Here is a 22147-nt window from a genome sequence, read left to right on the forward strand (position 1 = left end):
GAACTTATATTATACTGGAATTCCAGTATATTATATTGGAATTTCATTATATTACACTGAAGTATTTTTCGAATTTTGAACAGTATTTTCGTTCAGATTTATCTTTACATAAAAAGTGGCTAAATTTCGATTACTTTTAAAACTGTGACTATTTTTGAATGACCACTTGTAAATCTGGTTATTTTTGAATTTCTCTTCCCAAGTATTCTCTCCGGTCAACAATAAAGACCATTTTACCTTTGGCACACTCACTAAGAAAATACGAATTCTTAGAGCAAAAAAAATATTTACTAAATTAATCTTAATTAATTGTTATGTCGACACATTGAAATATATAAATAAGGGTAAATTTAGAAAAAATAAAATTAATTCATTTTTGATTTTGTAAATAGATACTTATAGCCTGTTTGACCAAGCTTATTTTTTGCCAAAAGTGCTTTTTTTTTTGCCAAAAGCACTTTTGGCCTCAATTTGAGGTGTTTGGCCAAGTTTCTGGGAGGAAAAAAGTGCTTTTGAGGAGAAGCAGAAGCAGTTTTGGAGAAGCAGAAAAAAGTAGCTTCTCTCCAAAAGTACTTTTTTGAGAAGCACTTTTGAAAAAAAAACACTTAGAAGCAATTTTTTAAAGCTTGGTCAAACACTAATTGCTACTCAGAAGTGCTTTTCAAACTAATTAGCCAAACACAAACTGTTCCTCGCCAAAAGTACTTTTGAGAAAAGCATTTTTGAAATAAAGCACTTCTCAAAATTAGCTGATTTTTACAACTTGGCCAAACGAGCTATTATTTTGGATTAAAATAAAAAGGTAAATTGGTCCCGACTATGTTTAATATCCCCTCTTCCATATAATCTGTTTTGAACTATATTAAATAGGTAGAAGTTAAAAACAAAAAAGTCATACTTTTATGGAGATGAGCAGAAACAACCAACAGAAAAATCACAGCGTCAGCTCCGGTGAAAAATCAAGCAGCATTTTTCCACTCCTCTCAGCAAAGCCATACAACGACAAACATCAAAACATTAAAACCACCACCTGGTATAAAAGCACAACCTTTGGACCCACAAGTCTTCGTAGGTGTCACTCTCTCCTTCTGCATGTCTACACTCACCGCCACATACATATTGTACACAACAACCGAACACTACACAATTCACACACCGATTCTCAGCTCCTCTTCTCTTTTCATCCCATACCATTTTTGAAAGTTGAGATTTTTCTTTGATGGGGTCCTTTAGTTTTGCAGTATGTGTTAGCTTAATGTTGCTGGTTATGGTGGTTGCTATTCCTTTTGAACCCAAAAATGGCAGAAGGATAGGGCGGCTGCACCGCTGGTGGGACCCCTTAATACGATCGCCGGTAGATCGTGATGATGAGGTGGAAGACAGCAATAGTGTTCGTTGGGCAGTTCTTGTTGCTGGTTCAAATGGATACGGAAATTATCGGCATCAGGTTAGCACTTTTTGCTTTCCCAGAACTTAAGCTTATTTTCACCAACTTTTTAGAAAGTAAGTTTTCACCATTTTGATAGGAAGAGTACTTATTCTGCATTTGTTGATTGTTGTAATATTAATCTAAAAATTTGAATTACTGTAGTCTGGTTTTAGTTTCAGAAGTTAGTCGAACTAATTCTAGGTGAAGCTAAGAGTGGAAAACGAATTAGGATGGGGCAGTTACTTGTCGCCATTTGTTCTGGGTTACTGATCGATGCTATTAAATGAATTGGTATATATTTGATCTGATGGAGCTGCAGTTCCATTTACAAATCAAGTAATTTTACTATTTGGCAACTTTTAGAATTGCTTTGCTTAGTGGTTTCGAAGCCATTTTGGGGTGAATGCAGGCAGATGTATGTCATGCTTACCAGATTTTGAAAAGAGGAGGATTGAAAGATGAGAACATAGTTGTATTCATGTATGATGACATTGCCAAAAGTGAGCTGAATCCAAGGCCTGGAGTCATAATCAATCATCCAAATGGCAGTGATGTCTATGCTGGTGTGCCAAAGGTAATATCTACATGTTATAACTAGTAGTTGTATCTGTTGCGGAAGCCAAATGTATATAGTGTGAATAAGTCACAACTACTATACCAAAAATTATGATAGCCACCAAATAATAAATAAGATAATAAAACAACAATAAAAGGAACACCAGAATTTACGAGATTCGGCTAATTTTGCCTAATCCTCGGACACAACCAATATTTTATTCCACTCCAAAAATACAAGTGAAATAATACTAAAGAGAGAAGATACAAATGCCTTAAACAGATGAGAAGGCAAATGAGAGGTGTGTTTAAATCTTAAACATTAAGCCTTTCTTTTATAGGGGGAAAATCCCCCCAACCCTTCTTTTCCCACCGATGTGGGACAAAAGATTTGCCAAATTCAACAAATCTCCACCTTGGCAAAATTCCACATCTTCAATTTTCTCTCAATAACAAATTTTGATTGTGTCTTCATCTTCAATCTTCAGTTTTCAACAATGTTGATCAAATCCAAACAATGTTGAAACTTGACCGCAGTCACCACCTTTGTCAGCATATCAGCAGGATTCTCCGTAGTATGAATTTTCTTCACTGTGACTCCTCCTTCTTCTATGATTTCTCGTACGAAATGATACCGAACATCAATATGCTTCGTCCTTGCATGATAAACTTGGTTCTTCGCTAATTGAATAACACTTTGACTATCACAAAAAATTGTGATACCTTTTTGTTCAACACCAAGCTCCTTTAGCAATCCTTGAAGCCAAATTGCCTCCTTCACAGCCTCTGTAATAGCCATGTACTCTGCCTCTGTTGTAGACAAAGCAACTGTTGACTGCAAAGTAGATTTCCAACTAACTGGTGCCTTTGCAAAAGTAAACACATAACCAGTAGTTGATCTTCGTTTGTCCAGATCACCCGCAAAATCTGAGTCACAATATCCAACTACAGACTTCCAACTACAGACTGATTGTCTAACTGCTCAAAAACTAACCCGACATCTACAGTATTATGAATATACCGTAGAATCCACTTCACAGCTTGCCAATGCTCCTTCCCTGGATTGTGCATATATCTGCTAATAACTCCAACAGCTTGTGAAATGTCAGGCCTTGTGCAAACCATTACATACATCAAGCTACCAACAACATTTGCGTATGGTACCTTTGACATATACTCTCGTTCAGCTTCATCCATTGGCGACATAGTAGTACTTAGCTTAAAATGGGAAGCAAGTGGAGTACTAACTGGCTTAGTCTTGTCATCTATGCCAAAACGTTGAAGTACTCTCTTCAAATATTCCTTTTGTGACAAACAAAGTTTCTTTGAACGTCTATCTCTAATTATCTCCATGCCAAGAATTTTCTTTGCCTCACCCAAATCCTTCATCTCGAACTCCTTCTTCAGTTGAATCTTCAACTTATCAATTTCTTCCGAATTCTTGGAAGCTATCAACATATCATCAACATATAGGAGAAGATATACAAAGGAACCATCTTTAAGCTTGTGCAAATACACACAATGATCGTATTTGCTTCTCTTGTACCCTTGCCGCAACATAAACTCGTCAAATCGCTTGTACCATTGTCTAGAAGATTGTTTCAATCCGTACAACGATTTTTCAAGTTTGCACACCATATTTTCTTTTCCAGCAACTTTGAATCCTTCTGGCTAAGTCATGTAGATTTCCTCCTCCAAGTTTCCATGTAAAAACGCAGTTTTTACATCCATCTGAACTAGTTCCAAATCCAATTGTGCTACCAAAGCCAACATAATTCTAATGGAGGAATGTTTTACAACTGGAGAAAACACTTCATTGTAATCAATTCCCTCCTTTTGAGCATATCCTTTGGCCACCAATCTTGCTTTGTAGCTAACATCTACTTGGTTAGGAAATCCTTCCTTCTTTGCAAATACCCATTTGCACCCAATTGCTTTCTTTCCCTTCGGGAGATTGGCCAATCTCGATGTATGATTCTGATGAAGGGACTGTATTTCATCATTCATGGCAATCCTCCACTTATCTTCTTCTGAACTTTGGACAGCATTTTTATAAGTGGTAGGAACATTATCAGCTACAATTGAGGTTGCACAAGCAACTGTCTCTATGAGACGAACAGGTTTCGTTATTGTTCTTTTAGGCCTGCTGGTTGCTATTGATTCAAGTTGTTGTTGAGGTTCCTGAGTTGGAATCTCCTCTACTGGCTCTCCTTCCAGAGGGTAATCTTCATTTGTTTCCTCCTCTGCTTCTTGTGTAGGAAAAATAAATTTTCCCTCAAACTCCACCTGCTTAGAAGCACCTTCATTTTGTTTGGTATCTTCTGTTACCTTATTTACCATAGCAGATTCATCAAAGGTAACATCCCTGCTGAATATTACTTTCTTTGTCATAGGACACCATAAGCGATATCCTTTGACTCCAGAAGTAATTCCCATAAAAATAGCCTTCTTTGCCCTTGGATCCAATTTTGACTCTGTCACATGATAATATGCAGTTGAGCCAAACACGTGCAAAGAGTCATAATCTACAACAGGCTTTCCATACCATTTTTCAAATGGTGTCTTGCCATCAATAGCAGCAGATGGTAGACGATTAATGAGGTGGCATGCATATGTAATTGCCTCAGCCCAAAATCTTGCCATCAATAGCAGCAGATGGTAGACGATTAATGAGGTGGCATGCATATGTAATTGCCTCAGCCCAAAATTCTTTGCCCAAGCCAGCATTGGACAACATACACCGTACCTTCTCCAGCAAGGTCCGGTTCATACGTTCTACCACTCCATTCTGTTGTGGTGTATGTCTAACAGTGAAGTGTCGGACGATGCCATCATTTTCACAGACCTTATTGAAATGATCATTTTTGTATTCACCTCCATTGTCTGTGCGAATATACTTGATCCTCCTGCCTGTTTGATTCTCCACCATCGTCTTCCATTTGAGAAAAATTCCCAACACTTCATCTTTGCTCTTCATTGTATACACCCATACTCTTCGGGAAAAATCATCAACAAAGGTTACAAAATAGTGCTTCCCTCCCAATGAAGGTGTTTTGGAAGGACCCCAAACATCAGAGTGTACATAATCCAAAATGCCTTTAGTATTATGGATCGCTGTACCAAATTTAACCCTTGTCTGTTTCACTTTGACACAATGCTCACAAAACTCCAAGTTGCAAGCCTTTACTCCTTTTAACAATCCTTGATCTGATAGAGTTTTCAAGGATTTTCCTCCAGCATGTCCCAAGCGCATGTGCCATAGCTTGGTTGCTTCTGCCTCTTTGTCGTCACTGGATGTCACTGTCGCTGTCCCAATAACTGTACTGCCACGATAGCGGTACATATTATTATTCTTTCGATTAGCCTTCATTACCACTAGTGCACCGGAACATACTCTCATCACTCCATTTTCTGCAATATTTTTAAACCCTTTTGATTCCAGGGCTCCCACAGAGATGAGATTCTTCTTCAAATCCGGTACATATCGAACATCTGTTAATGTTCTGATCATTCCATCATGGTTCCTTAATCGTATTGAACCAATGCCATATGAGGTAAGAGGGCTGTTATCCGCTGTGTGGATGACTCCATATTCTCCTTCTTGAAATTCCACAAACCAGTCCCTGTTGGGACACATATGATGGCTACAAGCCGAGTCCATCAACCATATGTCTGATGATGTTAATGACTCTGTTGTAACTAATGAGAAGTCTGAATCATCACAATCAGCTACATTTGAATCCATAATGGCCTTTCCATTGTTATGTTTGGCCTTATTCTTCAGCTTCGGACAATCTTTCTTCCAGTGCCCTTTTTCTCGACGAAAGGCACATTCATCTTTGCTGGGTCTGGATCTTGACTTGGATCTTCCCTTCTTTGTTCTCGTTTGACTTTGAGGACGACCCCTCACAAATAGTGCTTCTCCTTCTCCGCCCTTCTGTTTTTCTCGCTTTCTTTGTTCATAGCTGTACAAAGCCGAACAAACTTCTCTGAGAGAAACTTCGTCATTTCCATGGAGTAGAGTAATTTCAAGGTGCTCGTACTCATCAGGAAGTGACGCCAACAACATCAAGGCCAAGTCACCATCATCATAAGTTGTATCCATATTTTGCAAATTTGTGACCAACTTATTGAAACTGGTGATATGTTCATTCATCGTGGTACCAGGAACATAGGTGAAGTGAAACAGTCTCTTCTTCATGTACAATTTATTTTGACTGTTTTTCTTCAAAAATTTATCCTCCAGTGCTTTCCATAATTTACTTGCCGAAGTTTCCTTTGTGTATGGATATTTCTGCTCTCTAGCAAGGTAGGATCGAATGGTACCGCAAGCAACACGGTTGATAATTCTCCAATCTTCTTCTCCAATAACATCTGGTTTCTTTTCTTCAATGGCCAGATCTAGCCCTTGTTGAAAAAGGACATCTAGAACCTCGCCTTGCCACATCCCAAAATGTCCGGACCCGTCAAATATTTCTACCGCAAATTTCGCATTTGACACAATTCTTGTCATAAGCGAAGATGCCAATGATGACGTGTTGTTGACACTTGATGTAGATTCTTCTTGTTTATTGTCTCCCATATTTGACACAAATATTATTTAATAGCTGACGACACATATCAAGATTATTTCCTTTCTGATGTAGAAGATCAGACTAAGCTGCAACCACAGAGCATACTCAGACAGAACCTTGACTCAGTTACCAAGATAAATCTTTTCTGATGTGGAAGATCAGACTATGCTGCAACCACAGAGCATACTTAGACAGTACCTTGGCTCTGATACCAATTGTTGCGGAAGCCAAATATATATAGTGTGAATAAGTCACAACTACTATACCAAAAATTATGACAGCCACCAAATAATAAATAAGACAATAAAACAACAATAAAAGGAACACCAGAATTTACGAGGTTCGGCTAATTTTGCCTACTCCTCGGACACAACCAATATTTTATTCCACTCCAAAAATACAAGTGAAATAATACTAAAGAGAGAAGATACAAATGCCTTAAACAGATGAGAAGGCAAATGAGAGGTGTGTTTAAATCCTAAACATTAAGCCTTCTTTTATAGGGGGAAAATCCCCCCAACCCTTCTTTTCCCACCGATGTGGGACAAAAGGTTTGCCAAATTCAACAGTATCGTCATTTCGACAGTAATTATGGTGCCTCAATCTTACTTATATTAGAATGTTTTATCTTACTTATATTAAATATGGTGCCCCAAGTTCCTTTGAGGTTCAATTCTTAGGCGAAACATTGAACTTTAAATAAGCATAACTCTATTCAGAGGCGTAGCTAGGATTTCAAGCTTATGAGTTTGGGATTCTAATCCTTTTAAGTTACTGGGTTCTTAATATTTATCAATAATTTATAAATTTTTAAAAGATTAATACAAGATTTGAGCCAAAGCTACCCGGGTTCGACCGAACCCGTAGCCGGCACTGTGGCTCCACCCCTAACTCTATTAGGATAAGCAAAGTGCTACCAAGTACCAACTGATGATGAGGCAACTACACTCCCTAGACTTAAAAATGGCATGGAATCTTTATTTGGGAGAATGGCTGTGTGAACCATTGAAAAGCTAAAGCCTCTTTTCGATGAACGCCCAATCTTTCATCATAAAAAGATTCTATAATCAATACCATTCCAATAGGCAGAGTGAAAAATATTAGTGACTCTTACCAAATCCAATTGGCTGGATGTGCTGCATGCATCTCCTTCGAGATACTTTATTGTAGTTTCTTGATCAAAGGCTGGTTTGGCTACAAGAAATAACTTTGGTTGTAGGAGTGGATTGAAATGTGGAAATCCAAAGTAGCTGAAGAACTTTTTGAGAAAAATGTGAAGGCTTGGTTCTTGTACCTTATTAATATTCATTTTTTGGAATTGACTGGTCTTAAGAGGGTATACTTCTCCCTTCCTTTAGCAAGCAGTAATTTTACAATGATAAAATGATTATGATAGGACTACACTGGTGAGCATGTCACTGCTGCGAATCTGTATGCTGTGCTTCTTGGTGATAAGAGTGCTGTGAAAGGTGGAAGTGGGAAGGTCATCGATAGTAAACCGAATGACAGAATATTTCTCTATTACTCTGATCATGGTGGTCCAGGGGTCCTCGGTGAGTCTATAATCCAGCTTGTATCTTGTTTACATGAATTGTCAATAAATCTTTGAATAATATATGCAGCTTATTAGCAGTCGATTGAAAGACAATTCTGTTAAGTTAATTTGATTTTCACTTCCTCTGTCTCAGGGATGCCAAACATGCCTTTTCTTTATGCCAAAGATTTTATTGAGGCCTTGAAAAAGAAGCATGCAGCAGGGACCTACAAAGAAATGGTACAGAAAAACCCTTTTTAATTTTTGTACTTTTGTAGAACCATTTGAGATAGGTCCATTTGGTGACCCAAACATACTTAGTTTTCTATTTGTTCTGCTTCATGCAGGTCCTCTACATTGAAGCTTGTGAGAGCGGGAGTGTTTTTGAGGGTATGATGCCTGAAGACTTGAACATTTATGTGACAACAGCATCAAATGCCGACGAGAGCAGCTGGGGGACGTATTGCCCAGGAATGGATCCTCCACCTCCACCAGAATATATCACATGTTTGGGAGACTTGTATAGTGTTGCATGGATGGAGGATAGGTAATGCAAAGTAAACGATTGCTTGACTGATTGGTTGTAAGATTTGGAAAATAATTGTTGTAAAACGAATCTGTCCACGCGATATTAAAGACTAAGTGAGCTACCGAATTGCTGATGATTACTCAATGTTTAACTTGTTTTCAGTGAGTCTCACAACCTGAAGAAGGAAACAATAAAACAACAGTACGAGAAGGTAACAAACACAAATGCTTTTATTTGGAGCCTCAAATATATTCTTGTGTGCCATCATCATCATTGAATGCTATATCGTCGCTGTAGGTGAAGGAAAGAACTTCCAACTTCAACAACTATAATGCTGGATCTCATGTTATGGAATATGGAAGCAAAGAAATTAAGCCAGAGAAAGTATATCTGTACCAAGGATTTGATCCTGCCACTGCGAATCTTCCTGCAAACAAGATTGATTTTGCGCACTTGGAGGTTGTCAACCAGAGGGATGCTGATCTTCTCTTCTTATGGGAGAGAGTAAGTTTGAATTGAGATTTCCATAGCATAGTTCTATTTGTGCATCTTTACATGATATTTGATTAATTCTTTATGCATATGAGTGGGAGAAGGATAGAAATTCGATAAGCAGAAATATATTGTGGTCATAGTATTGGGCTAAATCAGCCCAGAGATACTCGTCACATGGTGTGATACTGTCCGTTTTGGGTCAAACCCACACGACTTTCCCCAAAACGCCTCACACCATTCAGAGATTCCTATTTTTTCAGCTACCAATGTGTGACTTAGTTCGTACACCCAACATATAGAGTAGGATGGACTGGTACAAGTTTGTCTAGTGACTGCAGTTTCATTTGTTTTTTGTGCATTTGTTTTGTGTTCTATCTGGTGATCGTTCTCAAAGCGGAATGTATCGCAGATTACAATATGTAACTGATACTTTTCATTGAACTAGAGATTGAATTGGAATTATGAATGCTAGGAATCCACCTGTCAAAGATAGTTCAAATTTAGAAGGGACCACCACCCAAAATGGAAACACTACAAGCATCCTTTTGTAGTGTGATGCTTTGTGGTAAAAATCAATGTCACTTGCTTTGGCTCGGTTTTGATACCAAGTTTTCTTGATCTCTACAGTACAAGAAGCTAGCAGACAATTCATTGGAGAAGGCCAAGCTTCGGAAAGAGATAACGGACACAATGCTGCATAGACAACATCTAGACGGGAGCGTAGATGCAATTGGAGTCTTTCTTTTCGGCCCAACAAAGGGTTCTTCTGTTCTCAACTCTGTTAGAAAACCTGGTTTACCTCTCGTTGATGATTGGGATTGCCTAAAATCGACGGTAATCTGGAAATCTATGCAATTATTTGATAACTGTTGATCAAATTTGACTTGAATTCCCCCATGATATAACTTGATTTTTGTTTTCTTTACCAGGTTCGCCTTTTCGAGCTACATTGTGGCTCGCTAACACAATACGGGATGAAGCACATGAGAGCATTTGCAAACATTTGCAACAATGGAGTGTCTAGAGATGCTATGGAGGAAGCTTTTATGGCTGCTTGCAATGAGCATAAGATAGAGGAGTATATCGCTGCCAACCGGGGCTTCAGCGCTTGATCACTCGGTCATCTTGTTTTAGCATAAATACTGAACAAGAATTGCTTAGCTACACATCTGTAAAAACTATGTTTGTAAGATAATATTAGAATGTTTAATGCCTACTTTTGGTTTCCTAGATCTTTCCTTTGTACATGTGCCTCGAACTGTTGCAAGTACAGTGGTAGCATACTCATGGTGATATAATAATTTGCATTACCTTGGTTCAAAACAACTTTGACCTATGTTCAAGGAAGTCTGAAGGAATTCGTTTGGACTTTAGTGACATAAACAATAGAAAATCAAAATTAAGGTTATTGGATTATTGCTTTGAAGGGTTACTGAACTATGGGAAATCAGTGAACAACGTAATAATTAATTTTTTTTTTGTGTCACTGAACACAGTAAACGTGTGCTTGACGTGACATAAGAAAAAGCAAAGGTTGAATGTTAAAACTACCATAATTATGGTAAGAATACATCGAATCTGGCTGACTATTCCCTAATAATATGGCTGGCTATTTATGCAACAATCCCAAATAACATGGCCGTTAAAATGCTAGCCCAATCCAGCCTAAAGAGGATTCGTGAGCGAGGTGCGGTAATATTTACTTTTAAGCACACTATTTAAAATATATCAATAATTTACAATTTATTGAAAAATTAGCTAATTTACCCGAGCTTCAGGATTAAGTATCCTGAATTTAGGACTTGGTGTCCTGAATTTTTGAGCTGATAATTTGAAATTCAGGACTAAGTTTTCTGAATTTCTAAATTACTAATTTAAAATTCAGGATATAAGATTCGAACTTCTGAAATCATTGGCTCTGATGCCACTTGTTGGGATCGAAATAACATGGTGCATGCGGAAACTAACAATACAAAGCTTGGTGGACGATAAATCAGACGACAAAAGAAAAATATACTAAACTAAGCATAATAGTTTATAATGGTTTGGTCAATTGATCTACATATGATAAAACTAATATCAAAGAAGAAAACTATCAAGAGAAAAATCTCCCCCTAAACAAAACTCTTTAATGACTACATTGTAGATATTTTTTGTTGTACTCTTGTGAGAAGTAGAGATCCTTAATTTATAGATATACAAAACTTGTCTTCCAAGAAAAGGATAAGACATATTAAGAAAATTTAATCCTTTTAGGAGTCTTTTTCATTCCTTTAAGAAAGAGAGTCCTAATAGATTAGAAATTCAGGACAAATACTAACACAAAATGTCCTGAAGTTTGAACTTTGAGATTTAAACTCTAGGACGTCGTGTTCTTATGTTTGAACGAAATTGACTAATCTTTAAATATATTGTAAATTGTGGATATATTTTAAACAACATACTTAAGAGTCTCATTTAGTTTATGTTGGGATAAAAGATTTGATCCAATCCTACGTGGGCTTAACGGACCAAACAAGTTTTAGCGAGAATCGAAAATGAGAGATCCTTGCATTCTTCGGTAGTTCAGAGTTTGAGTTTATGCTTGTACTCATTCCTTTTCATGTATTGCAAGGTTCAAATTCGAGGAAGAATTATTTTTAAGTAGGAGAGGATGATACGGTTCAAGATAGCCAACATGCGCTTTACTTCACAAAACTCATCGGCAACAAGTCAGTTAGTTTGAAAGCATGCTTTAAATTTTGGTCTACATTCGTGACGCTTCCTAATTAGTTTCTGAGTTTTCTACGGAAAATATGTCATGTTTAAAATATGCTAATCCTAGAGGAAGTACATAATTAATTCCAAAGAATCATCAATACGATTGAGTGAAATGGTTGAACTCATTGGTTGATTCTTGTAGGAATTTTTACCTCCTGTGTAGCAAAGGTTAACACCTTATTTATTTTAAATAAATACCATTTAAAAAAATTATATTCTATAGATACCTTTTAAGGTTTATAGCAAAATATTTAATTTTGGTTACCCCTAGCCCTAAGCCACCAAATACGCTAATCAGTTACTCTATTTTCTTTCTCTCTCTACTTTGATACATCCCATTCTCTTCTCCCATCCCATTAAAATTAAAATCAGTTACACCAGTGTATCAAAGCTTTCGCCGCCGTTCTTGACACTTGATTAGCTAACGAGTGCCATTTACGAGAAAGGGAATCCACAACACTATATATCAAACTATCAAACATAGAATTCACCACATCAATTCTGACACACACTTCTACTTTTGGTGAAAATCAGAACATCCAACTTTTTTTCTTTCCTTTTGCTTTGTCTTCTTCTGGAATTGAACTGCAGTAGAGAAGTTGGAATATGAGGCAACGACGCTCGACGCAGAGCTGGAGAGTTTCAACGTATTACGCTGTATTCATGATTTTCATTGTATTCATTGTCTTTTTTTCCATTGTAATTCAATGTATCTCGCCGTATTCTCTGTCTTTTTTCATTGTATTTCAATGTATCACATTGTATTCTATGTATTTCATCGTATTCACTGTCTCGCTATATGCCATGAATGTATTCATAAGTTCTTTTTAATTAATATAATTTATGTATTCACATGTATTATATAATTTCTCTGAAGATTGCTATGTTTTTGGGGTATTTTTTGGTTGAGAATCTTTTTTTATAACTGAAATAACAAATTTTGTGTGTTATAATTGAGTTTGTTGAGTTATATTAGGAGTCTATTATGTTAATTGATTCACTTTCCGTTTTAAAAACAGTGTAATCCCATATTTCACGCCGTGAATACAGTCGAATACAATAATCTGTCCAGTTGTAATCCCATGTTTCATGCCATGAATACAGTCGAATACACTCGAATACAACAACTGATTTGCTGGACTTCCCTGATTCACGCCTATTTTTGCTAATGTATTCATGAATACAATAGCTTAAATACATTAAATACATCTAATAACCACATAAAATGTATCTATAATCCGTAATATAGCAAATGATATCTATAGATGACTAATTACTACTAAAAGATAGTGTTTTATGAAAATTTTATAACTAGTCTTAAAGTACGCGCTTTGTGCGTGTTTCCCGTGTTAATAAGTAAATAATTATTAAAAAATACAAAAGTATTATAAACAATTCCTTTGAGTTATATATATATATATATATATATATATATATATATATATATAAATTAATATATAAAAAATATAGGGAGTTATTATTTGTTCGAATATTTGTAAAAAAATAAAAAGAAAAAGAATTAAAAATAACTCATTTAGAATATATTTTATCTTCTATTATTTCATCCTTATTGTTTCAAGTTTACATATGTTAAAGAAGAATTGTTGATTTTATGTTGTTTTACAATTATTGAGTAAATTCCATAAATTTATAAAAGATGATGTTTGCAAGTCAAACATAATTATTAAGTGTAGCTTCAAATATTATATAAAAGTTTAATAAATTAAATTTTAGGTGATTTAAAGTTCAAAATATTTAAAAAAAGAATAACATGGAAGGTATTATAATTATGGTACAAACTTCAAATAAGTAAATAAATTGTTTAAAATAAAATCTTAATTGATTTAAAATTATAAATATTAGAATTTTCTATAATTCAAATAAAGAGTTATTTGATAATTAAAATTTTAGTTGATTTAAAAATTTTAATATTAAAAAAATAATTAAATATACGTGAACAAAATTAATTTGTATCCAAAATTATATAATAATAAGATGAGGAGATAAATAAATATTAAAATAACGTTGAAATCCTATCAAATGCACATTCCTAATGTCTATATACGTAGAATAAGGGGAAAGGATTATAAAAAAATTGTTTGAATGGTATAAGGTAAATTTAATAGATTTTGATGCCTTATATATTAGGATTTTCTGTGTAATCCTTCAAATAAGGAAACTTTTAATAAGTAAAGTTTTAGTTGACTTTAAAGTGTTAAATATTAGGGAATAATTAAATGACTATTTTGTCTATTGTAAACTTTACTTTAAAAGGGTAAAAATGACGAACGACATTTCGTTAAGGGCCTTCGTGCTTTTAATTAATATATAGTATAAATAAATAGATATAGATATAGATACGAGAAGAGATTAGGTTTCCTCGAGGATTAAGTCAATATTACATGTGCGAATTTCATTTTTTTAAACTCTAAATCTAAAACACATAAAATGATTTTCTCGTGGTAAGGCAACTAACTAAGATTCCAAAGCCCTAAATTAGTATTGAAAAGTACCTAAGAATATCTGATTCGGCGGGATATGATCCGATTCTAAGGGAAGACTTTTCTCCATTATTATGCTGTAGAAATGGACGTCCACATTCCTTCTCTAGGCATATGTGATATGTCTTTCCATATTCAGCGGTATCAATATTCTCATTTACAGATTACAAGTAGTTTCTGCGAAAGGAAAGCTAAAACTAAATGAAACAAACAAAAAAAAAAGACAGGGTCCGGGAAAAGGCCGTGCCCTAAGAGGAAGTATTAATGGCTATTTCCACGACTTAAACTGTTGACATATACATCATAAAGTATGATTTTTACTAATGAATGTCAAAATATAAAATATTAAACATATTGAAAAGCCAAACAGAATTCAACTTATAGTAAATATCTATAAAACAACCAAAAAAAAAATACATAGGAATACAATGTAATTTTCTAGAAACGTAACCGCCATTACTTGGATTAGGGTAGATAACAGACAATGGCAAGGTAAAAATGTCAGACTATTGTCGCGTCCTTAGTCTTTAACTAAGTACACGTGTTGCATTTGACAACTCACTCACGATCTTGCGCAACTTGCTCACATTCTTGCTATGCCAAGTCAGCCTTATGCACTCAAGATTGCTAAGGGAAAGTTAGAAAGAACACAAGAGAATTGCTAAAGGAAGCTTTGTATTATAGAAAATTTGAATTGTTTGTCTGTTGAATTACAAATGAATGACCCTCTTTATATACTAGTCTCCTAGGGGCTAATGTGTAAATATTAATTGCTACACAAGTCCTTAATATTTACAAGATAAAGTTTTTCTAGAATTTTCTACAAGCCTAGAAGATCCCAATGACTTTCCTAGAAAATCCATAGCGATCTAGGGTCTTCCAACGGAAATGTCCACACTTCTCTAGAATCTTCTCACAAATGCTAGCCTTCCTCTTATGTGATAGAATATAAGGGTCCACCAAACTCTATAAAGAACCAGGTTCTCTATCAGGTACAACAGTACACACACACATAATAGTAAATAGATGACAAGAGGAATTTTACGTGGAAAATTCCAACCTCTCCCGTGATTAAAAACCACGACCTACTCTTGTAGGCTTTCAACTTCACTACTAAGCAACTTTTAGATTACAACTTATGCAACCTAGAAATTAACCTCTTAATCTCTCACTAACTTGTAATACTCTATTACAAGTCACTTTGTAATAACTCTATTACAAAGACTTTACAATATGACTAACTCTAGCCAAGACTCAAACACACAAGTTTAAGGTTTACAAAGAGTTTCCTACAGAATACGTCTAAACAAGCAATGTAGGAATTACAATTGAAGAACTACTACAAAGTTACAACTCAACTAAGGACATACAATAACTCTATGTAGGAACTGGTCCGTAGTTGTTTTGTTCTTTGTTCTTGAAACATTTGAAACTTGCTTGCTGGATGGTTACGTGAGAGAGTTTTTTTGCCAAAATCTCTAAGTGTTCAAGTCATGTATTTTACCTTCCTTGAATGTATATATTCATGAGTGACATCACTTACAAGGTAGGTAAAAAGTCTTCCCTAGAAAGTTGACTACTAGCGTATGCAGGAAGCAACTTTCCAGCTGGAAAGTTGACTTCGTACAGTCTCCTCGGGAATTGGTAGGGACCTGTTCCCTCAGTTGTTCCTTCCACTCTGAAGAGTTGAATCATAACGCAAGCTAGATCCCAGACTGGAACCTTGTGATCTTAAGGTCTTGTAAATGTGTAGCAAGTTCTTTATCTGGTTCTTGGATAGTAAGTTTGTTAGATCATCAAAATATAAAGCAAAGTACTTATGACCAAAGTACTTGTAACCTATCAATTTCCCTCTTCTTAATGATGACAAACTCATAATTGAAAAACCCAAAAAAAGAGCCACATAGAATCAGACTGTGAACCAGAAAGACCTTAAGTCCCCCCTGAATCTCTGCATCCTCCCTTAATCAGTACCTAAACTTTTATGAGTTCCCCCTGAATCTGTAATTTGTATTTCTCCCCTTTCAGATTATTATTCATTTATGCTCTTTATTATTCAATTAAATCTTCCCCTTTTTGGCATCATAAAAAGCACAGAACAAGTGAGAAGCATAAAGAGTCTAGCATAGTTAACTCATGCCACTTATGTGCACACAACATGATAGAAAACAAAGATAAAAGGGCAGCAGCATAAATAAAAAGGAAATCACTTGCATTAACGAAATTTGGACTTTTACAGGCAGGAGCAGAATTATTGTTATCATCCACAACTTAAAATAAACAAAAACAATTACCAGAACCAAGAAAAACATTACCAAAAACAACTAAGAGGATAGACATTGGAAACTGGACACTGAAGGGACATTCTTTAAGGGACACTGGAGTAAGGGGGCTTGGAAGAGGAAGCAAGGGTTTGGAGGACAAGATCCATGTGAGCATTCGTGGACATTTGCTTATTGAGCAGTCTTTCTTTCAGGTCCTCAACCTGTTTCCTGAGTTTAACATTCTCCTTTGTTAGGAACGCAACCTATGAGGTGTGAGAACTACTAGAACCAGGTGCCTCTTACAACTGACTGAGCTGACTCTCAAGAATTGCGTTCCTAGCTTTCAACTTTCGAATCTCTTCTGTGGCACTATTCTGAGCATTTATCAGTTGAGAGATTGTGGAAGTACTTCCAACTCCTCTGACTTTGTCAGTACACTCACACTCCTCAAGAGTAGTTTTTGAAAAGTATTTCTATTTGGTGCCCACTTTGGCCTAACCTAGAGGTACTTTGAAAAACTCAAAGACCTTTGTGAGAAAGAACCCATAAGGCAGTCCAAGATTCCCATCCTTAAGGTTTTATACCTTCTGCATATGCTCAATCATTATGGCAGACAAATTGATGGTGGTAAAATTATCCAAGGCTTCCATAAGGAATAGGTCAGCTTTGGATGCAACAGATCTTCTTTCAGCGCGGGGAAGCAACACCTTGTTAACCATCTCAAAGAGCAACTGATATACAAGAAGGAATGCCTTCTTATGCACCTATTCCCCATGTTGTTCTTCCTTGTCCTTGACTCCGGCATTTCTGAAGTTTGGTGTGCGGGCGCCCTGAACAGATGACAGTCCTTTGGCAGGAACACCTAGAATTGTCCCCAATAAGCCAGAGTCCATCACTATGTCCACCCCATTTATCAACACAGAGATTTGATCACCATCTACTGTGAAGAGGCTGGTGTAGAAACTCCGTACCTCATCCTCATACACTATAGGAGCCTCACTTGTAAACAGATTGGTCCACTGTTGAGAATCACACATGTCCACTAATTGTCTCATCCCAGCAAACTCTAGAATGTCAGAGGAAATGTGCGGCCCTATAGTGCTTTCTAATTCCCCAACTTCCTTTTCTCAGACCTCAAAGACCCACTTACTTTTGCTTTCTTGATGGAACCAGGTTCCTCTGACGGAACAAGTTCATCATCATCCCTTTTTTTTTCACTGACTTGCCAACAGACTTTTCCTTCTCCTGACTTGTTCTGTATATGTTCACAAGATTTTTCCACTTGTTCCGCATCAGACTTGTCACCACTCTCCTTCACGGTCTTGTCACTAGAAGTTTTTACCAACTTTTCATTGGAAACGGCATCAACACTTTTGGAAGGACTCTCAGTACCCTTAGAAGTGTGCCTTTTTGGATTGAGAGAGAGAGAGAGAGAGAGAGTGCTTCTTCCGTGAAGACTTGCGGGTTAGGGAACTAGGTTCCTCTTTGGTTTTCTCATCCACATAAACTACAGGGACATCCTTTTCTTTTACAACTTTCCATCCTTGACCAACCTTCTCCTTCTCCAACTTCTTTTACTCTTCTTGAGAGCAGACTCTAGAGCCTCCTTTTTCTGCAACCGTGTAGTGGGTCGCTTAAGAGGTAGCTCTGAAGTTACCACTGGCTTAGTCCTAGCCCTGATAAAACTAGCATATGCCAAATCATTTGCGTCTTCTTCACTGTCAGGATTCGTCTCAGGCACCACCATATTTAAAGGCTCGGCATAGAAGTGGGGAGAAGGAGCAGGATCAACACTGGCTTGGGAAGATGACTCCTGGCCTGGATCCTCCATAGAGGGATCAGGTTCATCATTTAGGACCCTAGTAGCATCATCTTATGTCGGTTGTTCAAATGGCACAAGTGCTACTTTTTCTTCTGATGGCTGAGGCTCTTCCCTCTGAGGCTCAGACCCTCATGCACATTCCTCTACAATGATCCCTTCTGAAGCAATGAAAAACGAATTCTCTATTCCCTCATTTTCTTGTGGTTCCATAGAGATTTCAGCAGAAGAAGGAGTGATACCTGCAGAGTCACAACTTGTCATGGCGGTCTCAGTATCTTCATGACTAATCACCAGATCTTCACTCGAGTGCCCAACCATAGATAGAGTTGAAGATTCCTGAACGAGGTTCCATTGTTTACCTTGTTCATCTTGTGTATTATGTTTGACCGGTGAGATTGGAGGAGGACAAATATTCTCAGCCTTGCTTAGACCAGGAATAGAATCGAAGTGGGTAAAAGAGGGAGTGGAGTATGTATGAGACTCTGCTTTAAGTTTTGGACTAGTGATTGTATTGGGAGAGGAGTTCATCACTGAAATACTGGCTTGTGAGGACTCAATCACAATGTTGTCAGTCACACTGACGGTTGCTTGATTTTCAGACATGGTGAGATTATACTCGAATGATTGTGGATTTGAGAAGAGAGAAGATAAAAAAAAGATTTTGAATTTGGAAGAGAAAGGGTCGTGATATTGATTTAATTATGATGAGGGACCGGTTCTGAAACGGCGTCAACCTTTTGCTTGGGAGATGTATCGCTCAGAAAAAGGAATAACATTTTGGCTGTGACATATTGGATGGAAAGACACAACTTTAAGGAGACGGTCACGCTGATGATGTGGCATTGTTTTTGTCCATTTTGAATTGTGTATGAAATAACAAAGAATCTACTGAGTTGTGTCAAGAAAACCAAGTTCCTTGACGAGTCTTTGCAAGTGAGCTTTAGCCCCTTTTACCAATATGTACTGCATCAGCTACTCTGTAGTCATCATGCGTGTCTACCTGTAACGGTATAGAGATGAGTTGGACTTAGCCAGAAAATACTTTAGCTAATTTTACCTGTATATGACTTTTATAACCAATCGTGAAGAACTAGCTCCTCACTTGAGTCTTGTCAACCCCAGGCATGACGATTTTTCTTAAACCATTTTCTTATCAAGGCTTTGGTGAAGATTTCAGCAACTCAATCTTGAGCAGTCAAAGTACTTGACCCTCTTGAGTTTGACTGGTTTAGTCACAATTGTGAGCCCTTGTATTGTCGCACAAGAGTGGTACACAATCAGCAAATACTTCAAGGTCTTGCAATTTTGATGCTTGATCTACAGTGTTGGATCACAGCAAGAGGCGACTGCTGCATATTCTGCTACAACTGTTGGGAATCCCACTTGAAGTTTGCTTCCTTGAATGTCATGAGACAAAATAGGACCCCTACAAAAAATGTCTCATTTCAGATGTGTTTTTCCTATCCATTACTTGAAGGATGGTAGAGAACCAGGTCTTGTTATTTCTTCAAGACATCTCAACACTCTTTCAGTGCCCTTCAGATGACAACTCATTTGTATTTGACTGAACCCTTGCACAGGGCTCCAATTTGAACATGATGTCTGGTCTAGTGATGTCTCTATGCATGGTTTGATTTAGAGGAAAACTAGGTTCATCCATGTCTAGGCGTGTAGCTTTGGCAATGGGGATTGCTAATTGACTTGTGATGCTTCAATGTCAAACCCTTTTTGAACAACTTGATTTTTGGATTCTATTGTTGCAGTAGTAGGACCAGGTTCCTTGCTGGAATCAATAATCTTTCTCCATCTTGATTAGTATTTTTGTTCCTTCTTGAGACGAGCACATCAGAAGGATACCTTCATCTCTTTTTAGCATCCAATTCTTCAAGGCAGATCCCTGCCATTATTGAGAACATAACAATTGTATCCATACATTCTCAAATGAGTCAGCACCTTTGGTCAAGATATTTGCAATCCCTCTATCAAATAATCTTGACCGCGCCAAAACTTCAAGAGTCATGTTCTTCTTTTCTACAGCTCCATTTGCTGCGACATTCTTGGAGCTGAGTTGCCAAGGTTCTTTGTAGGGACAAAGGGTCTGTCACATATGACATCCCATAACTCAAAATCTTCAACCATTATAAAGTCGTGCATCCTAGTTTTCCACCACCCATAGTATTGACCGTTAAACCTTGGAGGTCTGTAAGTAGACTGGCCTTCTTCGAAGTTTGGAGGAGCAGCCTCGAGGATCCTTTCTATGTGTTAACCTATAGAAGAACCTACTTTGATACAATTGATAGAATATAAGGGTCCACCAAACTCTATAGAGAACCTGGTTCTCTATCAGATACAACAGCACACACACACACACAACAGTAAATAGATGACAAGAGGAATTTTACGTGGAAAATTCCCAGCTCAACGGGATTAAAAACTACGACCTACCCTTGTAGGATTTCAACTTCACTACTGAGCAACTTTAGATTACAACCCATACAACCTAGGAATTAACCTCTTAATCCCTCACTAACTTGTAATACTCTATTACAAGTCAGTTTGTAATAACTCTATTACAAAAACTTTACAACATGACTAACTCTAGCCAAGACTCAAACACACAGGTTTAAGGTTTACAAAGAGTGTCCTACAGAATGCTTCTAAACAAGCGAGGTTGGAATTACATTTGAAGAACTATTACAAAGTTACAACTCAACTAAGGACATACAATAACTATGTGGGAACTGGTTCGTAGTTGTTTTGTTCTTTGTTCTTGAAGCAATTGAAACTTGCTTGCTGGATGGTCACGTGAGAGAGCTTTTTTGCCAAAATCTCTAAGTGTTCAAGTCATGTGTTTTACCTTCCTTGATTATATATATTCATGAGTGATATCACTTACAATGATGTAAGCAAGGTAGGTAAAAAATCTTCCCTGGAAAGTTGATTGTAGCACTATTCCTGCACCGTAGCATGTGCAGGCAGCAACTTTCCAACTTGAAAGTTGACTCTGTATAGTCTCCTCGGGAACTGGTAGGGACATGTTCCTTCAGCTGTTCCTTCCACTCTGAAGAGTTGAATCATAACGCAAGCTGGATCCCAGACTGGAACCTTGTGATCTTAAGGTCTTGTAAATGTGTAACAGGTTCTTTATCTGGTTCTTGAATAGTAAGTTTGTTAGATAATCAAAATATAAAACAAAATATTTATAACCAAAGTACTTGTAACCTATTACTATGTAAGCTTCCACATGGCATTAATATATGTCAAATGGCACCTACGTAACATGATGATGTAGCGGGGTCATGACACTATTGTTGAATTTGAACAACCTCCAATTATCTTTGAATTTGAAATAAGAGAACGAGTCCGAACTAGAACACTAATCACGAGCTGCTGTCAAACTGATCAACCAGTTTCCCAATCCCTTATGAAAACACCCCATGACCCCAACTAGCTTAAAGAAGCAAAGTTTTGCTTTAACAAACTCTCCTTTCCTAAACTGGTTAGGTTTTCTTTATTATATTTCTGACTGTAATAATGATAATCAATTCCTAGTTACATGCTGTTATAGGTGTTTACTATTAATTATGTTAGTCCCAGATCGTCTCTTCATAAGCCAGAGTGACATTCAATTCTTGTAACATGTAAACTAACACAGGCATCGATTATTACACTAAACAGAGATGA

The 22147-nt window shown here is 36.8% G+C and overlaps 1 protein-coding gene across 2 annotated transcripts; it reads left to right on the forward strand.

Annotated features, from left to right (window-relative positions):
* Positions 1–1127: 1127 nt before the first annotated feature.
* LOC107830563 (legumain-like) lies at positions 1128–10348 on the forward strand. Of its 2 annotated transcripts, XM_075243281.1 has the most exons (9): positions 1129–1447; positions 1839–2003; positions 7955–8111; positions 8247–8332; positions 8440–8639; positions 8784–8832; positions 8919–9125; positions 9744–9950; positions 10046–10348. In XM_075243281.1, the coding sequence occupies exons 1-9, from the start codon at positions 1220–1222 to the stop codon at positions 10226–10228; spliced, it is 1482 nt and encodes a 493-aa protein (XP_075099382.1). In that variant the 5' UTR covers positions 1129–1219; the 3' UTR covers positions 10229–10348. The 2 variants fall into 2 exon arrangements, with proteins under 2 accessions (XP_075099423.1, XP_075099382.1); XM_075243322.1 differs by lacking the exon at positions 1839–2003 and having other exon boundaries at positions 1128–1447.
* The last annotated feature ends 11799 nt before the right edge of the window (positions 10349–22147 follow it).

This window comes from Nicotiana tabacum, chromosome 1 (assembly GCF_000715075.1).
Source record: "Nicotiana tabacum cultivar K326 chromosome 1, ASM71507v2, whole genome shotgun sequence".
Taxonomy (NCBI): domain Eukaryota; kingdom Viridiplantae; phylum Streptophyta; class Magnoliopsida; order Solanales; family Solanaceae; genus Nicotiana; species Nicotiana tabacum.

Coding starts and splice junctions, on each gene's coding strand:
- LOC107830563 (XM_075243281.1), top strand. CDS start 1,220: ATGGGGTCCTTTAGTTTTGCAGTATGTGTTAGCTTAATGTTGCTGGTT. Junction 8,640..8,783: donor GTTGCATGGATGGAGGATAG/GTAATGCAAAGT, acceptor ACTTGTTTTCAG/TGAGTCTCACAACCTGAAGA. Junction 8,833..8,918: donor TAAAACAACAGTACGAGAAG/GTAACAAACACA, acceptor TCGTCGCTGTAG/GTGAAGGAAAGAACTTCCAA.